The sequence below is a fragment of the Tetrao urogallus genome (genome assembly GCF_951394365.1).
Source record: "Tetrao urogallus genome assembly, chromosome: 11".
Lineage (NCBI taxonomy): Eukaryota > Metazoa > Chordata > Aves > Galliformes > Phasianidae > Tetrao > Tetrao urogallus.
The window spans coordinates 324846-345383 of NC_136824.1; the positions used below are offsets into that span (position 1 = coordinate 324846).

At 65.0% G+C, this 20538-nt stretch overlaps 2 protein-coding genes across 2 annotated transcripts; both read left to right on the forward strand.

Annotated features, from left to right (window-relative positions):
* Positions 1–2644: 2644 nt before the first annotated feature.
* On the forward strand, positions 2645–11558 carry FURIN (furin, paired basic amino acid cleaving enzyme; the record flags this gene model as incomplete). Its single annotated transcript, XM_079541082.1, has 15 exons — positions 2645–2824; positions 5624–5722; positions 6284–6379; positions 6487–6615; positions 6876–6952; positions 7297–7385; positions 7564–7736; positions 8508–8720; positions 8808–8908; positions 8992–9095; positions 9183–9300; positions 10168–10347; positions 10426–10550; positions 10802–10918; positions 10990–11558. 15 exons carry the CDS (start codon positions 2645–2647, stop codon positions 11556–11558), a joined length of 2370 nt encoding a protein of 789 aa, XP_079397208.1.
* Positions 11559–15481: 3923 nt separating this feature from the next.
* On the forward strand, positions 15482–20373 carry FES (FES proto-oncogene, tyrosine kinase; the record flags this gene model as incomplete). The annotated part of the gene is given in 19 exon segments (XM_079540883.1): positions 15482–15706; positions 15787–15960; positions 16035–16131; positions 16320–16503; positions 16780–16917; positions 17008–17127; positions 17194–17316; positions 17393–17579; positions 17682–17759; positions 17983–18192; positions 18519–18641; positions 18806–18859; positions 18941–19059; positions 19250–19403; positions 19405–19437; positions 19439–19587; positions 19656–19813; positions 20008–20130; positions 20231–20373. Coding segments are annotated over 19 exon segments (2592 nt in total).
* Positions 20374–20538: the final 165 nt, after the last annotated feature.

Consider the following 20538-nt stretch of genomic DNA (forward strand, 5'->3'; position numbering starts at 1 on the left):
CGGTGCTGTGCTGTACACTGGAGCTGCCCTGCACCATTAACCCGGTTTAGTGAAGAAAGCGACCCTGTGCCAGATTTTCTGGGCTGTTCTGAGCATCGCAGTTACCAAGGTGACTGCTTCCTGTGCGATTGCCTCTGCTCCGCGATGCGATCGGGGTATCTCGGTGACTTCCTCCTCTGCCAGGAGATATAAGGGCTGCTCCTATCGGACGCCTGCAGAGCCCTCTGCAGCAGGGAGCATCCAGGTCAGTCCGGGGCCGCCGCTTTCTGCTCTGGCGCTGCCTTTGGCACTGCTCCTGGCACGCACTGCCGCGCATGGGGGGCTGCAGCGCGGGGCTGTGAGTGCAGCCGGGACACAGCAGCCTCTCCCCCGGGTAGAAGGGTCTCTCCTGGAAGCAGAACCTGCCGGAAGATTCTTCTGGCGGATGGACTTTTCCAACCTCAGTGATGCCGTGGTGCTTTCTGGTCCTTTCCAGCCGAACCCCGCGATTCCTCGCTCTGCTTCGGGCAGCGCTCCCCGCGGGATCCCGGCCGGCGCGACGCGGTTCCTCTCCCGGGCTCCGTCCGTCCGCCGCCCCGGGAGACCGTCGGCGGCTCCGAGCCCCGGCCTCGCGCCGGAGGCAGCCGGGCCGCACGCGGGGCCGGGCCCGGGGCCGGCAGCGCCGGTGCCGCGGCGGGGCGGGCGGGGCGGGCGGCGGTGACGGCATCCGGCGGCGCCCGGCGGAGCGGCGGCCGTGCCGCGCCGTGCCGTGCCGGGCCGGGCCGGGTGCGCCGTGGCGGCCGAGCCGAGCGGGGCCGAGCGGGCGGCGCTGACAGCTGCGCGAGGTAAACAAGCGGCCCCGCCGCCCGCCCCGGCCGCCCCTGCCTGGGCCGGGCCCGGCTCCGGGGCGGGCGCTCGGGGTTACCCCGCGCCGTGACGCGGCGCCACCGACAGAAGGGCCCGGGCCGCCGGCGGGACGGGAGAGCGAGGCGGCGCCGCCGCGGTAAGGGCCGGGGGCGGCCGGGCCGGGTCTGACAGCTCCGGGCGGGGGGCGCTCGGGGGCGGCGAGGCGGCGGGGGGAGGAGGAGGAGGAGGAGGAGGAAGAGGAGGAGGAGGAGGAGGAGGCGCCGCGGCCACCCGGAGCCCCTCGGGCGGGCGCCGTCGCCTCCACCCCGCCCCGCGCCGCCCCCGCCGCCCGCGGGGTGAGATCCGCCCGGCCGGGTCCCGGCGATCCGCTCCACGGCCCCGCGGGGCGCTCCGGGCCCGAGGCCGCGTCGCCGTTCGTTGCCCCGGGGCGGACGGAGCGCTGCGGGTGCGGAGCTTCGGGCTGCGGGCAGAGGTCCGGGCGGGCGGAGGCGTCCTGCCGCGCTTCCCCGTGCAGCGGTGGCCTCGGGGCGCGGCGCCAGAGGGCTGCCCGGTGCGCGGTGCCCGGTGCGCGGTTCGGGGCGGGGGATGGACGCCGGCACGCGGAGTCCCCTCGGGCTTTCCACCGCTCCTCTTCGGCCGCTGTTCACCTCCTCCGGGGCTCGGGGAGCGCTGCCCAGTGCGAGCTGTGCTTTAGGCCGTGGCGCAGCCCCGGACCGCGGCTCCTGCCCGGCGTCGTGCTGCTGTGCTGCTCCGGGCACCTTCGTGGGCTGCCGAGGGGCTCCGCGCTGTGCTGTGGCATGACACGCTCTGCCTGCGGCCCCAGGTGCTGCCCGGCCTCTCGCTCCCACTCTGACACCTCTGGTGACCTCCTTGCACCCCCAAGTATCTCCTGGCTGTGTGGTGCTGCCGGAGGTGATAGTGCACCTTTTTCCCTGTCCCTCTGCCTGTTTCCTCCCTGTTTTGGAGATGAGTCACACCGGTGTCACCATGTTCTGCTCCCGGGGAAGGGCAGAGCTGTGGATGGTGATAGGCAGCATAGCACTGTTGGACGGATTGTTGCCTGCTAGTGAGCTGCTGGGCCTGGGGCGCTGCGAGCTGAGCGCAAGGGCTGCTGCAGCTTCTCCTCCTTCTGCTGTCCTGTTTTTCCCACTGCAGCTCGTGTGTTTCTGTCTGGGAGTCCCTTGTGTGCCCTTGGCCAGGGAACCACCCCCCTGTGCCGGAGGTCCTGAGTTCAGGCATGCTGGGGCGGGGGCTGCAGTTGCAGTTCCTCTGGGAACTGGTGCTCAGGTCCTCAGCACAGCACCTGGAGCATCTCCTTGTGCCTCCTGGCACGAGGCTGGCAGGGCTCACCTGGCAGCTCCCCACCCCGTGCCCTGTCCGTGCTAGGTGGCGGCAGGAAGCACGGGCTCTATTTCCTCCGCTCTTTCTGTGCCCGTCTCGCACTCTGCCTTCCATGTTTGTGAGCTTAGAGCATAAGTACACATTGGGCAATGAGTGAGGTAAACAACAGCTCTGTGCCGCTGCGGAGCCCTTCTGGTAGCCCTGGAACCACGGGCCGCAGCAGGGCTGGCGGGGCCCTGTCCTGCTCTGACCTCCCCTCTCCCACAGGCCGTGCTGCCATCCCACTGCTCTGTGTCCGCTGCTGCCCTCCTGCTGCCGTCACGGCCCCGTCCCCATGGTCTGTTGGGCTGCGCAGGGGCCAGCGGGGCAGAGCGGGGCCCGGTGTGCCGCAGGGCGCTGACGTGGGAGCCGCCGCCGCCTGGACCTCGTGCTGTGGTAGAAGATCCCCGATACTCTGATGGATCTGAGGCCCTGCTCGCTGCTCCTGCTCTGGACTCTGGTGGTTGCCCTCGCTCTCCTGGCCCGAGAGGTGTTGGCCCAGCGCATTTACACCAACACTTGGGCTGTGCTCGTCCCTGCTGGGCCGCTGGAGGCCAACCGGCTGGCCAGGAAGCATGGATTCCTTAACCTGGGCCCGGTAAGTCCCTCGCTGCCCTTTCGCCGTGGGAATGATGTCCTCCATCGCCCTGCTGCGGTCCAGGCAGGGGACAGCACGGCATAGCATAGCATGCGCTGCCTGTGGGACGTGGAGGGGGGAAAAGCCCATCCCAAATTGGGGGTGCTGAGGTCGCTGTACGTTGCTGAAGGCGAGAGGTCTGACAGCACCGCGTGTCCTTGGCCCTTGCGCTGCCCTTCAGCAGTCCTGTGTCAGCAGGTCCCGCCACGCTCAGCTTTCTCTGCTGTCAGCCAGTGTGGGAACGGGGCTGTGTCAGTGCCATCCCTGCAGCTGCGTGGGCAGTGCTTGGGGAGTGTGGGACTGTGTTCCTCGTGGTCCTGGGTGTTCCCTGGGTCTCAGCTCTTCATACTGGCTGTGCTCTGTGCTCTGTGGAGCTGTGGGCAGGACGCACGACCCTGTTGTGTGTCATATGCCGTTCTCATTGGCCAGGCCCTATGGAGCCATTGGGGTGGAGGGAGCTGGGTGCTGCCACATGGAGCCTGGGGTGAACCCTGGGGCCAGGTTGGACTGATGGGAGCTGTGAGGTTGGTGTGAACGGTGGAACCGGCAGCTGGCGGATCAGAGCCTTGTGGTTCTGCTGGCACCGTGTGGTGCGGTGTGGATGCTGGGGTGAACGCTGCGGCCCCGGCACACACAGCCCACTCTCCCAAGGTCAGGCACTTGGCTGGGCCACGCTGGCTCCCGCAGGAAGGAAGCGAGGGGTGAAATCCCAGAGGAAGTTGCACAATTTGTGGCTGCGGTGTCAGGACCTCGGTGGGAGCCAGCTGCTGGGAGTGTGGGAGGATGACCGCCATGGCAGCTGGCTGTGACTCGTCCTGCCACCCGAACGTGGCCCTGGCATGGCTGTGGGTGCAGCTTGTTCAGGGAGCCTGCGGTCCTTCTGTGCGCGTTGGGAAGAAGGGTGTGTATCAGGCTCTTCAAGAAGAGATCTGGGCTCATTCTGGCAGGCCGGGTCCTGCCGAGAACCCTGAGAATGAGACATAGGGCTGAGCTGCCTTCAGCCCCCTGGCTCCCAGCCTGCCTAGTGCTGAGCTGCGGTGGAGCAGACACACAGCAGAGCCCCAAAAGAAGATGTGGGCTCAGCTGAGCCGGAGGCGCGGGTCTTGGCACGTCTCTGCCGCCACCGGGAGCCCATCCTGGTATCTGTGCTGTGGGATGGGGCTGGAAGCTGGGGGTGTCTGAGTGCTCACACCGTGCTCACAGAAGTTGTTCCTGGGGTGCTGGTGCTGCGGAACAGGACGCGGTGGGAGGGGTGGGAGGAGCAGGCTCTAATGACTGCACCCCAGGGAGAGCCCGAATTTGTGTCTGGGAGGATCCTGCCCTCCGTGGGGGCCGAGGCGCTGCCCTCAGAGATGTGCTGTCCTGCTGAGCCCAGCCCCACCTCTGCCCGCAGAGCCGGGGTGGGCGGCAGCAACGGGACTGCGGCACCCTGGGCCAGCAGGGACGGAAGAGCCGGGAATGGACTGCAGTCCGCAGACATGCGCCTGGGGCCAGTGGCCTTGCAGAGCTCCAAATGGATGGTGGCTGTAGGATGGGGACAGAGGCGAGGAACGGGCAGTATGGGGTGAGCTGGGGCACCGCTCGTACAGGATCAGCACTGACATGCAGAGCAGTGGGGTTGCATGGGGCTGGGGGCAGCGCCGTCCTTGCTGAGGACAGGAGCTGTGGGGATTAGGATGGCAGCGCGTGGGCTGGCGGCTCCTGGCTGTCACCGCAGCGCCTGTGCAGACCTCATCCAGCCGAGTGAGCGGGCAGAGCCACGCTCTCCTTGCGGAACAATCGGGGCTCTGTTCGTGCCTGTGGAGGGATGAGGGCGTTGGGAGCCAGCCTGGCACAGGGGTGTCTCACCCCAGATGTGCGGGGTGAGCGATTCCCCAGCCTGCACAGGGCCTTGTCTTGCTGCCTGTGACTCCAGGCAGAGTGGGGGGGTGGGTTGAACGTGCCCCTCCACAGGTGCCGAGGCGTGTTCCTGCACCCTGAAGAGCACCGAGAGGCTTTGGGATGAGATGTGGCGCTTGGGGTTTGCTGCCTTGAGGTCGTGGGTGCCTCTGAGCCACGCAGGGCGTCCTTCCTATTGCTGCCTGGCTTGGGCTGGCTGTGTGCTGGCCAGGATGATGACACACATGTGCGGAGGTCTGATAAGCACTTAGGGCTGTCCTTAAAGGTAACCAAGCTTCTGCTGCAGCCTGGGGTGCTCAGAGAGAGGATCATCCTCTCCCTTCAGCCCTCAGCAGTCTGTGTGGTGGGGTTATGCCCTGGCTCCCAGCAGGCAGGTAAAAGCACAGCCTCTCTCCCCCACATGGCCTGCAGGACATGCAGGAAGGGGTGAGGACATGGCAGGACTGGAGAGGGTTTCAGGTTTAAAAATAACTGGTGGGGAGGCCGGAAGGCATCCTGGGCCAGCTGGGGCCGTGCCGGTGGCTGTGTAGCTGCCCTGAGCCTAAGCCATGCTCTTATATCTGGGGGCTGATGTGGGACAGCACTGCATGGCTCCGTAGCTGTCAATGTCTGTCCTGGGTGGGACAACTGTGTGACCCTTTGCCCCAGGACAGATATGCAGATTAGGAACCAGAGCTTCCTGGGTGCTCAGAGAGCGTCCTGTCTTAGGCAAACATAAGGAAGAACTGAGACTCAGCTCCCCCTGCCCTGGCTGCAGCTTGGTTGGACTGTTAGATACTTACTGGTATTTGGGGCTGAGGGTGCCAGTGGGGGATGGGGAAGCCGGCACTCATATCCGTCCTATTCCTTCTTCTGCTCCAGATTTTTGGTGACTATTACCACTTCCAGCACCGCGGCGTGGTGAAGCGCTCCCTTTCACCCCACCAGCCCTGGCACAGCCGTTTGGCAAGGGAGCCACAGGTAGGTGGGGGGGCTGCCCGTGGGACCCCTCGCCCAGCATGAGGCCAGCACTGGGCACAGAATGGGGTGAGCTGCCTCGATGCTGTGCGTTCAGAGGTCAGGGAGAGCCAGGGAGCCTGGCACGTGGCCAGCAAGGACGGAGGGAGGCAGACCAATACTGCTGCCTGCAGGCTGCCCTGGGCGCAGGCAGCCATGGCCCCCTGGAGGGCCTTCCTTCCCCTTGTATGGGGCTCCCAGCATGGCTCTGTGGCAGGATGGAAGCCATCCCCATGCTCTGGCTGCAGCCCAGTGGCCGGGCACACGTGCTGTCTGCCTGCCCTGGGTGCAGCAGGGCGTGCGGCGTGGCGGCTGCCAGGTGCTCAGTGCTGTGCAGAGCTTGGTGCTCTGCCTTGCATGCTCCGCTGGAGCAGAGCCGGTGTCGATGAGGCTGAGGGCAGGGGAGGCCAGGACGGCCCTGGGCCCTTGACTGGTTGGAATGCTGCAGCGCTGGCACTGTTGGCTGCTTTCTGGGCACAAGGAGGGCAGCGGGAGCAGGGGGAGCCTCATGCCCTCTCTTGCCAGGTGCACTGGCTTGAGCAGCAGGTGGCGAAGCGCAGGACCAAGCGAGACATTTTCATGGAGCCCACAGACCCCAAGTTCCCGCAGCAGTGGTACCTGGTGAGTGTGGAGGAGGGGTGTGGAGGTGGCGGCTGCTCTTGGCTGTGATGCTCATCGCAGCACCAGCAGTTGGGCATGGCTGACAGTGTCAGGACTTCTTTCTGCAGTACAACACAAACCAGCGGGACCTGAACGTGCGTCAGGCCTGGGAGCAGGGTTACACAGGCAAGGGCATTGTGGTTTCCATCCTGGATGATGGCATTGAGAAGAACCACCCTGACCTGGAGGCCAACTACGTAAGTGTGGGGCAATCCCTGGGTGGTGCACAGGAGCCTGTGCAGGGCTGGTGCCTGCTCACTGCAGCTCCAGAGCTGCATGGTGCAGGTGCAGGGTTCATGCCTGCCATGGGGGCGTGTAGGGTACAGCAACAGGGGCGAGTCAGAAACCTGCTCCCTGACTCAGCCCAGCAGTGGGGCATGTGGTACCAGCATGGCACCGGGTCGGTGGGACTTGGTGGCCAAGGCAGGCACTTCTGACTGCCAGATCTGCCTTCCAGGATCCAGGGGCAAGCTTTGATGTCAATGACCAGGACCCAGACCCACAGCCCCGTTACACACAGATGAACGACAACAGGTGAGGGTGGCAGAGCCCAGCTATAGCCAGTCCTCAGTGGGCAGCACTAGCGCTTGTGGATTTCAGGAGGGCGTGGGGGTGATGCCCCATGCAGAACCCCCCTCATTTTCTGATGTCGGTAACGTCCTTCGGGACCACCCAGAGCTCGCACTGACTGTGCTGTGCCCCTCCCCAGAGCAGGGCAGACAGAGCTCTGCTGTGCCCATTTCTGTGGGTTGGGCTTTGTCAACCGCTCCATCTGGGGGAATGGAGACAGTTTGGGTGCCGATCCCACCGTCTGCAGCTGGTGTTCAGCACCATGCACTCGCTGCCCACCTGAGTGCTTGGTGCTGTTCTAACTGCAGGCACGGCACTCGCTGCGCTGGGGAAGTCGCTGCTGTAGCAAACAATGGGATCTGTGGCGTCGGTGTGGCTTACAATGCCCGGATTGGAGGTGAGTGCCACCCTGTGATGCATCAGGAGCAGAGCCTGCAGCAGGCGTCTGCTCCCTCGGTGCTGCCGCCAGGGCAGCCTGCGACAGCCTGCAGCTCCAGCAGCATGGAGAGCTCTCACTGGTGGCACCTCTGCCCCGTGGAGCGTGGCCACGCGTGATGTCTGCTGTCTGGCCCTAGGTGTGCGCATGCTGGATGGGGAGGTGACGGATGCTGTGGAGGCCCATTCCCTGGGCCTCAATCCCAACCACATCCACATCTACAGTGCCAGCTGGGGCCCTGAGGATGATGGCAAGACGGTGGATGGCCCGGCCCGGCTGGCAGAGGAGGCCTTCTTCCGAGGGGTCAGCCAGGTGAGCGTTGGTTTCCTGGGGCCAGCTGAGCTCCCCAGGCCTCCGGTGTTGTCACAGCCTTCCTGCTGTGAGCTGTCTCCTGGCCCATCTCTGGGATCAGGCTCTGTTGGTTTTTCTGGTTCTTCCTGCACTGCAGCTCTGAGTCAGGGCCCGTCCTGCTCAGGGTACTCCTCTCTCCAGAGCCGCCCTGTTCTCTGTGCTCTGAAAGCTCACATGAAGCGGGGCAGTACCTCTCTGGAGCCCCGCTGGGCCCTGCCTGGCTCTGCGCCACTCACCTCACCCCTGCCACCACCCGTCCTTCCCCACTGTCCCCAGCTGTCAGCTCAGCTTCAGCATAGCCGTGGTGCAATCCTGTGCTGCATTCTGCCTGGGATTCCCCACATGGAAACGTGGGCACGCTGCTGGCAGATCCCCACACAGCGTCAGCTCTGCCCCACGCACTGTGAACAGAGCCACGGCACTCAGTAACGCTCTGCAGAGCTGCTGTGGGGCTGCAGGGTGCTGTGAGTTGCACACAACCGTGCAGCCAGCCTGGGTGATTTCTGAGCAGAGGAAGAACATCTGTTCTTGGGAAAACCAATTCCGCAGCGCCTCCGCCAGCGATGCCACCCGGGGCAGCTCCTGTGGCCGCTGTGTCCACATCCTGCCACATCAGCTGGGAGCGCCGTGCCTCTCGCTGGATCCCAGCTGCCTGCCGTGCTCTGTGGTGCTCAGCGTGCCACGAGCTGCATGCTGCACAGGCACCAGTGCTTACTCTGCCTTTGTTGTCAGGGACGTGGGGGGCTGGGCTCCATCTTCGTCTGGGCATCTGGAAATGGGGGCCGCGAACACGACAGCTGCAACTGTGATGGTTACACCAACAGCATCTACACACTGTCCATCAGCAGCACCACGCAGTATGGCAACGTACCCTGGTACAGCGAGGCCTGCTCCTCCACCCTCGCCACCACTTACAGCAGTGGCAACCAGAATGAGAAGCAGATCGTGAGTGCCCCGAGGGGCTGTGGGCTTGGGGCACGTGGGACGGACTGGGGAAGCACGGCACCACCTTAGCGGGTCTGTTCCTCGCAGGTGACAACTGACCTGAGACAGAAGTGCACTGAATCGCACACGGGGACATCGGCCTCAGCGCCTCTAGCTGCTGGGATCATTGCTCTTGCCCTGGAGGCAAAGTAAGGCTGGGCGCGGAGCAGGGCCGGGCTGGGGGCTGCAGGGGTGCCTCGTGCTGGTGCCTAAGCCTCTTGTCTCCCCGCAGCAAGAACCTAACCTGGCGGGACATGCAGCACCTGGTGGTGCAGACCTCGAAGCCCGCGCACCTCAATGCCAATGACTGGGTCACCAACGGCGTTGGCCGCAAAGGTACCGGGGGGCAGGGGCTCGGTGCCCACAACAGCCCTGGGGCTCAGGAGGCCTCAGGGTGCAGCACTTACCCTGCTGTCCCTACAGTCAGCCACTCCTACGGCTACGGCCTGCTGGATGCTGGGGCCATGGTGAGCCTGGCCAGGAATTGGATCACAGTGGGACCCCAGAGGAAATGTGTCATGGACATCCTCACGGAGCCCAAGTAAGGGCTGGTGAGCCCAGGCAGCCACTGCTTGGCATCTGCCCCGTGCGCGGCCCTGTGCAGGAGCCAAGAGACGCTTAGCACCAGGAAGGGAGCGGGGGGTGCTGGGCTCTGCTGCTGGGCAGGGCCAGGGAGCACAGAACTGCCAAACGCTACAGCCGGGCTGGGCAGGGTGCAGCCAGGAGGCTTCTGGGCTGGGACGCCGCGGTTTTGGGAGCAGCCAGTGCGAGTCATCACCAGACAGAGGGGCTTTCAGGGGTCAGACAGAAGCTCCTTTTACTCCTGCTTGGCCACCGCTGCAGCACAGCATCTGCCGAGTCCCGTCTGCGGCCAGGGCGGTACCAGGCCTGGGGGGCAGGCCCTGGGCTGGGGGAGGTATGGCCCTGTCTCTGCTGCTGCCCTGCCCTGCTCCCCTGGGCCTGGGCCCTGTGGGCAGGCGCCAGCCCCTTCCCTGCCCATCCCCGCTCCGTGTGGCCGCGTCCTGTGTCAGCAGCAGGGCTGGCAAGCTGCGGGCCATGGCGGGCCGTGCCTGTCCATCCCTGGCCGCGCTGCACGGGGGTGGAGCTGGCCCCTGGCTGCTGAAGAAAGGCCCCATTCACAGCTGGCACAGAGTGCGATTTAACGCGTGCTCAGCAGAGCAGAACCCTCCTTGCCCCTGGTTTCCTGGGAGTTGGGATGTGCTGCTCGGTTGCTGCTTCCTGCCCCATCCTGGCGGTGGAGAGAGGCTGTCCGCGGCCCCGGGATTATCTGCAGCTCCACCACTTGGCGTGGAGCTGGAGAGCAGCTGGGAGCTCCTGGGGGCACACGAAGCCCTGCACACTGCCGCTGCCTCACTGGGGGCACTGGGTTCACGCTGTTCCTCGGCAGGGACATCGGGAAGCGCCTGGAGGTGCGGCGGAAGGTTGACGCCTGCTTAGGGAAGGCCAACTACATCAGCCGGCTGGAGCACGCACAGGCCAGGCTGACGCTGTCCTACAACCGGCGGGGGGACCTGGCCATCCACCTCGTCAGCCCCATGGGCACCCGCTCTACCCTCCTGGCCGCCAGGTCGGTGCCTGGGCAGTGGGATGGCAGCTGGCAGCGGGTGCCCAGCTGTATGACCCACACCATCTCCTCTCTCCCCAGGCCCCATGACTACTCGGCCGATGGCTTCAATGACTGGGCCTTCATGACGACGCACTCGTGGGACGAGGATCCCTCTGGGGAGTGGCTGCTGGAGATTGAGAACACTAGTGATGCCAACAACTACGGTAGGGCTCGGCAATGGGAGCAGTGCCTGCATCCTGCTGGCACCTGGTGCTGTTCGGTGACTGGGTTGGGGAGGAGACAGAGCTGCTTTGGTTGTTGGGGCTCTGAGGTGGCCTGTCCCCCGCAACTGCATTTGTGCTTGTTCATGGAGGTGTCCCCGTGGCCCTCGTTGCTGCCCTGGTGGTGTTGGTGCCCACCCTCTCTGTATGAGGTCGATGGGTGCGCTGCTGGTGCTCACCCCGTGTTGTTCCAGGCACGCTGACCAAGTTCACGCTGGTGCTGTACGGGACGGCCACCGACCCCCCTGGACTCTCCAACCAACTGGAGAGCAGTGGTTGCAAGACCCTGACCCCCAGCCAGACCTGCGTGGGTGAGTGCGGGGTCCCGTGTGGGTATGGTTGTGCGGATGACACCCTCGGTGCTGACCCTTCTCTTCTTCAGTCTGTGAAGAGGGATACTACCTGCACCAGAAGAGCTGCCTGAAGCGCTGCCCCCCCGGCTTCGCACCTGGCGTGCAGAGCACACACTACAACCTGGAGAACAGCATGGAGCCCATCACGCCCCAGCTCTGCCTGCCCTGCCACCCCTCCTGCGCCACCTGCACAGGGCCCGGCCCCAACCAGTGCCTGACCTGCCCCGCGCACTCCCACTTCAGCAGCTTGGACCTCTCCTGCTCCCACCAGACGCAGAGCAGCCGTGCATCCCCCGCCCTGGCAGAGGGTGAGGGGCAGCCTGAGGCCCCCCCTCCTGCCAACCCGCTCGTCCTCATTGCCAGCCTCAGCTGCGTTCTCATCGTTGTCATCTTCATCACCGTCTTCCTGGTGCTGCAAGTGCGCTCCGGGTTCAGCCTGCGGGGCGTGAAGGTCTACGCCCTGGACAGCGGCATCATCTCCTACAAGGGGCTGCCCTCTGACATCTGGCAGGAGGAGGGCCCTTCCGAGTCGGACATTGAGGAGTGCGAAGTGCACAACGAGAGGACTGCCTTCATCAGAGACCAAAGTGCCCTTTGATGAGCCCTCCGCCCCTCCCTTCTCCTCCCGGCACCTCGGGGCCGGGGCAGGTGAGGCCGAGGGGCCTGGACTCTGCCCCCGTCCCCCTCCGCGGCATTCTGGGCTCCTCACCGCTGGAACCGTCCTCAGCCCTGCGCCGTCCCCGTCCCAGACCATCTCTCACAGCCTCGTGTCCGTGCCGTGCCCTGTGCTGGTGTGTGGCCAGACCCTGATGCTGCCTCTGTGCCGGCAGCCACGTTCCTTACCCTGGGCCGGCGGTTGCTGGGGGCCACACGAGGCTGCAGGGATGGGAGCTGGGCGCCCTCGTTGGTGTTGCCCCGACTGGGCTACCTGAGGCTCCCCGCCACCTCCCCAGGGCCTGTCTGCCTCCACCCGTGCCCTTCAACAGCAATAATGGCCAGGCCTCAGCCCCCTACCTCCTTGCCCGCTGCTGCCTGTCCCACCGCAGCCACCTGCAGCGCGGATCGGAGCCCGGTGATGGAGGGTGTGGGCATGGCAACGCCTTCCCCAAGGCTGTGCCCTCAGTGCAGAGAGGGCCCCCCGCTCAGCAGCAGCCCCTGTTCTGCCCCGGGCAGGGCTGCGGTGCTGCTGGGTCTGTTGGGCAGCGTTGGTGCCCCCCGTACCCGGCTCTGACGCACCCTGACAGGGCCGGGCAGAGCCTACTGTGCTGGCAGCCCCGGCCCCACCGCCCCGGCCCCGATGTGCCTTTCCCCCTCTTGGTGACAATCCGTTCTGTTCCCCCCCGGAACCCCAGGCACCCCCCACCCTCAGCACACTCCCTGCACGGTGGGGGTCGGTGCTGCCCGCCCCTTGGCCGTCCACCACCGCTGCACACCGGGGCCGTGGCACGGGCTCCTGCCTGCCCTATGCCAACCTTGGCCCATGGACGGAGCTGCTGGCGGGGGGGCACAGGACTATTTTTCTATAATAACTTTTTGGTGCACAGTAATTTTTTCTTGTAATTTAATCAGCCGGGAGCTGCCTCCTGAGCCCATTTTTAATTTAATGGATGTGGATATAACGCTAGAGAGACTGAGTTATTAAATGTTCAGAACTATGCAAACCAGCTCTGCTGCCTGTGCTATGTGTCCTGCTGCCCCGAGGTTGTGGGGGGCCCTGGGCAGGGCTGAGACCAACCCCACTCCCCTTCCTCCCCCCCAGAGCTGGGGGCTGGGGGCTGAAGGTGTGCTGGCACCCAGGTGGCAGTCATCCCACTCACCTGAGTGACTGGAAGCAGCTTCCAATTGTAAACCTGTGGTGAGGGGAGGTAATTTTGGCTGCAGCGAGGTGGGGCAGCAGGGTGCAGAGCTCACGCTGCAGCAACGTGCCCAGTGCAGCCCCTTCTGCTGCAGCACGTTGCCCATGGGCAGCCTGGGGTGAGTAGCCAGGTGTCCCCAGCCCTGCTCCCACTATGGATGCGCTGCGTGCTGCAGGCAGAGCCAGATCCAACCTCACTGTGCCCCTGGCCCCAGGGCAAGCCCTGAGCTGCATCCCTCACATGCTTGCATGGAGGCAGCTCCTCTCTGCAGAGCCCCTCATGCTCCTGGCCACAGCATCTTCCTGTGGTCACGAGCAGTTCTCTGTTGTGTGCACGTGGCTGCGGGAGCTGCTGCCGTGGCTCTCTCCTCTCTCTCCTGCCTGGAGCTGTGCTGCAGCCACGCACCTGCTGCCATCAGTGAAGGCTGCACAGGGCTGAGATGGTGGCTCCAGGCAGGAGCAAACGGGCACTGCAGGTAGGATTTGGCCACTGGCTGTGCAGTGCCTGTGCAGCCCCGTGCAGCAGAGCAGCACCGAGCTCTGCTGTGAAAGAAGGGATGAAGGATGTGAAACTGGGTGAGCTGCAACGCAGCCCGCAGTGACCTTCCTGCTACAGGCAGCAGTCAGGGCTGCTGGAGAGCAGGGCTGTCTGCAATCATGGTCACGGATAGGGCCCTGCAGCTCAGCCGTCCTCACAGACATGGCACAGTCAGATCCCAGCCCTGTGCAGCTCAGTGCCCAGTGCCAGCAGGGACAGCCTGCTCTGCATAGGAGAAGCCAGGCAACGCTGGGCTGGGATAAGTTGTGAGTTGGCACAGCGCTCGCTGAATGTGAGCAGATGCTGCAGATGTCCAAGGAGCAAGTTGTGCACACGGATGCTGCTATATGACCAGCAGCTCAGAAAATAAAACCATTCCTGGATGGGCTTTGGGGTCAGGCAGCGGTGGCTGGAGGCAGGTCAGCATGTGCCACTGCACAGAGCAGCTGCAGTGCTTCTGCTCTGACCCTGAAATGTGCCGTGAGAAACACTGTTTCCAAGGTGACCAGAACCAACGGTGCCCAGGAGCTCCAGCAGCACGGTGCGCCATGCTGTACTGTGCCGTGCTGTGCTGCCCAATGCTGCACTTGATGCGTTGTGACACTGTTGTCTTCCTTGGTTGTGACCACCGAGGCATTGCTCAACCATGGGAAGGCAAGTCAGGAACTTCCTTATGAAGTGAAACAACTTACTCGTATCTTGCAGGTGACCACAGTATCACCTTAGGGCCAGAAGGCACTGCTTGGCAGAGGAGGGGCTTCCAATGAGGCTGCTGGGCTAGGCTGCAGCTGGGGCACATGCAGCAGTGCTGAGGGGTGAAGCCTTGCAGTCTGCCCACGGCTGCAGGCACCCTGGGAGCATCACAGTGTGCTGAGGCACCGCTCCTTGAGTGCCCACGCATGAGCTGCTGTGTCTGAGGGCCGTGCTCGAGGGGTGGCCTTAGAATGGTCCCCTTCCATAGTGCTGCACAGAGCCCTGGGTGCCTCACCAGCCCCTGAAGCGGGGACAGGGAGAGCGGCTGCAGGCACAGGGATGGCTGAAAAGACTTTGCTGCGTCAAACCCCTGAGGGGCCTGGGCTGAGGATGGGGTCCACAAGGGCAATGCATGGCAGCCTGGCCCAGCCAAAAAAGATCTCCAGGTTCCTGCAGGGCCAAATCCTGCAGAGAAAGGCCTTGGTGCACGATTGTTAGCAGCAGCAGCAGCGGGGCTGGGGGCTGACAGCCGCAGTGAGGCTGCGTGACACAGTTGGCCCCGAATATGGCAGACTGGCAGGGAGGGGAGGAAGCGCAGGAAATCTCGCAATGGCTGTATGGTCAGTGCAGGGTTTCCTGTTCCTCTCCGGGTGCCGGAGCTGCGTCAGGTCAGTTGCACCGGCCCCAGCCTCAGGAACACACCAGCACCAGCGCTGCAGCGGGGACTTGGCGGCACACGCAGGTTGGAGGCACCGTGCCCAGCAACGCGCTGACGGGATGGGGGACCCTTCTGTAGGGCTGGGGGGGTTACTGCCCCGTTCCTCTATTGGGTTGTGGTCTGTGCTGGGACATCTTGTACTGCGTGGAGCTGGGCTGCAGCACCCTCCCGCTGCTGGCTGCTCCACTGCTGCACGGCTGGGCACCCCAGGGCCATGCGCAGGGATACCTCCAGCCTTGGCACTTTCCCCCAGGGCTCGGCGCCCTGTTCCCCTCACTGCCTGGTTGTCCCTGACACAGGCACAGGGGTGACCCCGTGTTGGGGCAGGATGGGGTCAGAGCTGCTGGAGCTGCATGGGGGCATGGTGGGGGCATGGTGGGGGCACCGTGCCACTGCTCTTGGTCACATGGCAGAGTGATGCAGGTTTTTGACCCCATGCTTCCTTGCTTCCTTCTCCCTGGCACTGTCCCTGCGGCAGCCCACATTCCACGTTGGGTGCAAGCAGCCTTCCTAGATGCTTTGAATGTGTTTTGCAAGGCAGATTGTGCAGGGCACAGTCTGCCCCTGGCAACGCAGCCCCAGGGCTGGCCAGGGGCACAGCTGGGAGGGGGGCATGGGAAGCAAAAGGGCCCTGGCCATAGCTGAGCACCATGTGGGCTTCAGAGCCACAGCTCAGGCTGCCCAACTGCAACTCTGCAGCCCCATCCCACCAGTGCCATGGGCTTTGGGCCGGAGCTGTGGTGCCCGAAGGGGCACAGTGCACTGCTGCAGCTGCAGGACAGTGAGCTGCGCCTCCTGGAGCTGATGAAGAAGTGGATGTCACAGCGTGCCAAGAGCGACCGGGAGTACGCGGGGATGCTGCACCACATGTTCTCTCAGCTGGAGAAACAGGAAGGCATGGGGCAGCTCCGTGCCACCGACCACAGCAGCCGGATCGGGGAGGTAGGGACAATTCAGTGCACCCCCAGACCCGGCACAAGCAGACGGCCATCCCCACGCTGTGCCGACACCCTGTCCTGCAGTCGTGGTGGATCCTGGCGAACCAGACAGAGACACTGAGCCAGACGCTGCGGCGGCACGCAGAGGAGCTGGCAGCAGGGCCGCTGGCCAAGCTGAGCATGCTGATCCGTGACAAGCAGCAGCTTCGCAAGGCCTTTAGTGAGCAGTGGCAGCAGCTCAGCCAAGAGTATGCTCGGGTAGGGCCCTATGGGCAGTGGGGGGGCTCGACCCTCAGCCTGAACCAGCCCTGCTGACGGCACCTCCTCTGCAGACCACGCAGCAGGAAATGGAGAAGCTGAAGGCACAGTACCGCAGCCTGGTGCGTGACAGCACCCAGGCCAGGCGCAAGTACCAGGAGGCCAGCAAAGGTGTGTGCCAGCCCCATTCCCACACACCCCCTGCCGTGCCTTCCGTGTCCCCCACCAGTTCCCCTTGAGCCTCACCGGCATGCTGGGGACATCCAGACCCCCTACAGCCCTATGGGGCCCATGGCACAGCCCTGGGGATGCAGCGGGAGTGCTGAGGGGAGGTTGTCTCCCACGGCATCTCCCTGCAGACAAGGAGAGGGAAAAGGCGAAGGAAAAGTACGTGCGCAGCCTCTGGAAGCTCTATGCCATGCACAACCAGTATGTGCTGGCTGTACAGGCGGCTGCGCTGCACCACCAGCACCACTACCAGCGTGCGCTGCCCACCCTGCACGAGTCCCTCTACAGCCTGCAGCAGGAGATGGTCCTTGTTCTGTAAGAGCCCTGCACCCCGCTGCTCCACCCCAGCAACCCCTCTCTTCCTGCACCCTTTTTGCCCTCAAGAGCTGGAGATGTTCCCTCCCCCTCCAGCCTCAAGCACTGTCCTCATTGCCTGCCCCATGCACGTGCTTTCCCTGGCACCGAAGCCATCACAGATGGGGTCAGAGCTACGTGGCTGGGGCCGTGCGCACCCCAGGAGCAGCCATCCCAGGCACTGGGGGGCCATGGGGCTCAGGAGGGTGGCAGCTCCCAGCACATGCATCCCTGCAGGAAGGAGATTCTTGGGGAGTACCATAGGATCAGCAGCCTGGTGCAGGAAGACGTGCTGGCCATCCACCAGGAGGTTGCCCACGCCATCGAGATGATCGACCCCACCACTGAGTACAGCAGCTTTGTTCAGTGCCACAGGTACGGCGGCTTGGCTGTGAGCAAGGTGCAGCACAGCGTCACTGGGTGGATGCAGCAGAGTAAGCATCAGTGCTGCACCGGGTCCTGCAGGTATGACTCTGAGGTACCGCCGGCAGTGGTCTTTGATGAGAGTTTGTTGGAGGAGACAGAGAGCCTGGAGCCAGGGGAGCTGCAGCTGAATGAGCTGACCATTGAGAGCGTGCAGCACTCGTGAGTGTGGCTGGGACACGGGCAGTGGGGTGGCAGGCACATGGCTCAGCACCCATGTCCCTGCAGCCTGACATCCATCGAGGAGGAGCTGTTGGCCAGTAGGGAGGCAGTGAGCAGCAAGGAGCAGCGGCTGCGGGAGCTGCAGGCTGAGCTGCGGGGCGAGGAGCTGGCACTGAGCCCCGGGGAGCGGTGAGGTGCAGCGGGTGGCAGGGCTGGGCTGGGGGCTGGGTGGGCAGGAGATGAGCCTGCTACATCCCATCCCCAGGGTGCACTTGCTGGGCAAGAGGCAGGGGCTGCAGGAGGTCCAGCAGCAGCTGCAGGGCTGCCTCTGTGCCCAGGCCAAGCTGCAGGCACAGCGGGATATGCTGGCCAACAAGCTGGCAGAGCTGGGCTCAGGGGAGCCCCGTCCCGCCTTACCCCTGCAGGAGGACCAGCAGTCAGTGTCCTCCACGGTGAGTCCCACCCACGGCCACCAGAACCACAGGCTGGGGCCTGCTGGGCTCTGGCGGCTCCACACCATGTCCCTCTGGGAGACAGAGCATGTTTTCCCCCAGGATCAGGAGCGCAGTGGGGTGACTGCGCTGGAGACCATCAAGAACCACATCACGGGCATCTTCGGTTCCAGGTTCTCGGTGAGGCCCTGGACACCTGCAGCCACTCTGACCCTGCTCTGATGAGCCTCCCAGTCCCTCTGGAACCCATTGCCCCTCCTCTCCTGCCCTGCAGCCCTGCTTCCATTGCTCTCCAGCCCCGCTCCGCTCCCCACACTGCAGCAGCCCCTCTGTCCTGCCGCCCCTTCCCCCTGCACCGCTGCAGGAGCCGGGGCACGGCTGGACTCACCTCATCTTCACCCAGCTGCCACCTCCCGTGCCCCTCATCCCGGAGGTGCAGAAGCCACTGTGCCAGCAGGCCTGGTACCACGGGGCCATCCCGCGCTCAGAGGTGCAGGAGCTGCTGAGCTGCAGCGGGGACTTCCTGGTGCGGGAGAGCCAGGGGAAGCAGGAGTACGTGCTCAGCGTGCTGTGGGACGGGCAGCCCCGGCACTTCATCATCCAGGCTGCTGATGTGAGTGACCGTGGCACCGGGGGAGGCCTGGCAGGGGCAGATGCTGGAGCTGTGCCCTGGATGTGCAGCCACAGGGAGTCGCCCTGGTGTCAGCGCACGGGATGTGTGTGTGTGGCTTGACTCTGTGTGTGTCCTTGATGGACCAAACCTGGAGCATAGAGTGTGAGCCTGCATCATGCATATGGACATGCGCTTGTGCCATGTGAAAGTCTGCAACCTCATGCGCGCACCCCACGCGGTGGCACACGACATGTGTGCAGTCCCCCACGCACGCGTTCCACCACATGGGCACACAGAGGTGACCCCGCAGCCTTCCCTCCCTGCAGAACCTGTACAGGCTGGAGGGTGACGGCTTTCCCACCATCCCGCTGCTCATCGACCACCTGCTGCAGAGCCAGCAGCCCATCACCCGCAAGAGTGGCATCGTCCTGACCAGAGCTGTGCTCAAGGTGAGGGTGGGCAGCGGGAGGCGGCAGCGCCCCGTCAGAGCACAGCCCCGGCAGCTGCCTCCATCCGCCTGCATGACATCTCTGCACGAGGGGGAGCTGCAGGGCAAAGGGAAATGCTGCTGGAGCTGGGGGCTGCTCGCCGACCTCGGGTCTGCTGCCCACAGGACAAGTGGGTGCTCAACCATGAGGACGTGCTGCTGGGGGAGCGCATTGGCCGGGTGAGTTGGGTGCTGGTCCTGGCAGCGGTACAGCTTGGGAGCCCATTGCCAACTTGCCGACACTTCTGTGTCCCTCGGCAGGGGAACTTTGGGGAGGTGTTCAGCGGCCGCCTGCGTGCTGACAACACCCCCGTGGCGGTGAAATCCTGCCGGGAAACCCTGCCGCCCGAGCTGAAGGCCAAGTTCCTGCAGGAGGCCAGGTCTGTGTGGCCGTCACTGTCCCGGCCCATCCGTGAGCCCCAGCTACTCGGGGCTGCTCAAACCCGCTGGGATGCAGCGCTGCTGTGGCTGAGCGCTGGCTGGGCAGAGTCCCTGGGACAGCCCACAGGCGGCTGTGCTGGGATCAGATGGGCCCCCGCCCGCTCGCAGTGCCGTTCGTTGTCCCCGCAGGATCCTCAAGCAGTACAACCATCCCAACATCGTCCGGCTCATCGGCGTCTGCACCCAGAAGCAGCCCATCTACATTGTCATGGAGCTGGTGCAGGGTGAGACCCGCGGCCTCTGCAGCCCTGATGTGTGTGTGCTGAGCTCGGCCCGGCACACCACGCTGCTCACCGCAGTGCACCGCGGCAGCCACCCAACAGCTCCACGCTCTGCGTTGCAGGAGGGGATTTCCTGAGCTTCCTGCGCAGCGAGGGGCCCCACCTGAAGGTGAGGGAGCTGATCAAGATGACAGAGAATGCCGCGGCGGGCATGGAGTACCTGGAGAGCAAGCGCTGCATCCACAGGTGGGCTGGAGGCACAGGAGCTGGGGCCCCATTAATGGGCGCACAGCTGATGGCCTCGAGCCCCCCAGGGACCTGGCTGCCCGCAACTGCCTGGTGACAGAGAAGAACACCCTGAAAATCAGCGATTTCGGGATGTCACGGCAGGAGGAGGATGGTATCTATGCCTCCACGGGGGGCATGAAGCAGATCCCCGTGAAGTGGACTGCCCCCGAGGCTCTGAATTACGGTATGCGGTGGTGTGGGCACCGCCTGGGCACCGAGCAGGGAGGGGGGGCATCGGGGAGGGAAGCGGGCAGGCTGTGCTGTGGAACGCCGGAGATTGGGTGGCAGCATCCTGCAGTCCCTCGGGGCGGGTGGCCGGCAGCGGGGCACCCACCGGGCGGCGGCGTCATCGTCGCCCACTGCCCGCCACATCCCCAGGCCGGTACAGCTCGGAGAGCGACGTGTGGAGCTTCGGGATCCTGCTGTGGGAGGCCTTCAGCCTGGGCGCCGTGCCCTACGCCAACCTCACCAACCAGCAGACGCGCGAGGCCATCGAGCAGGGTGAGCGGGGAGCGCGGCCGGGGGACCTCGAGCCATTCCCGACGGGACCGCGGGACCGGGGCCGCCGTCCGTCCGCCCCGTCCATCCCTGCCGCCCACAGGCGTGCGGCTGGAGCCCCCCGAGCAGTGCCCCGAGGACGCGTACCGCCTGATGCAGCGCTGCTGGGAGTACGACCCCCGCAGGCGGCCGAGCTTCGGCGCCATCTACCAGGAGCTCATCGCCATCCGCAAACGGCACCGCTGAGCGGCTGCGCCCGCCCGGGCGGCGGGGCCGGAGGCGCGGAGGGCCGCGGTGCGCGGTGCGGAATAAAAGCCGGCTCTGCAGCGCCGCGTCTGTCCTGAGCTCCGCCGGGCGGTGCGGCGCGATCCGGGCTCGGCGCCTCCGCTCCCCCCCGAGCTCCGGTGCCGT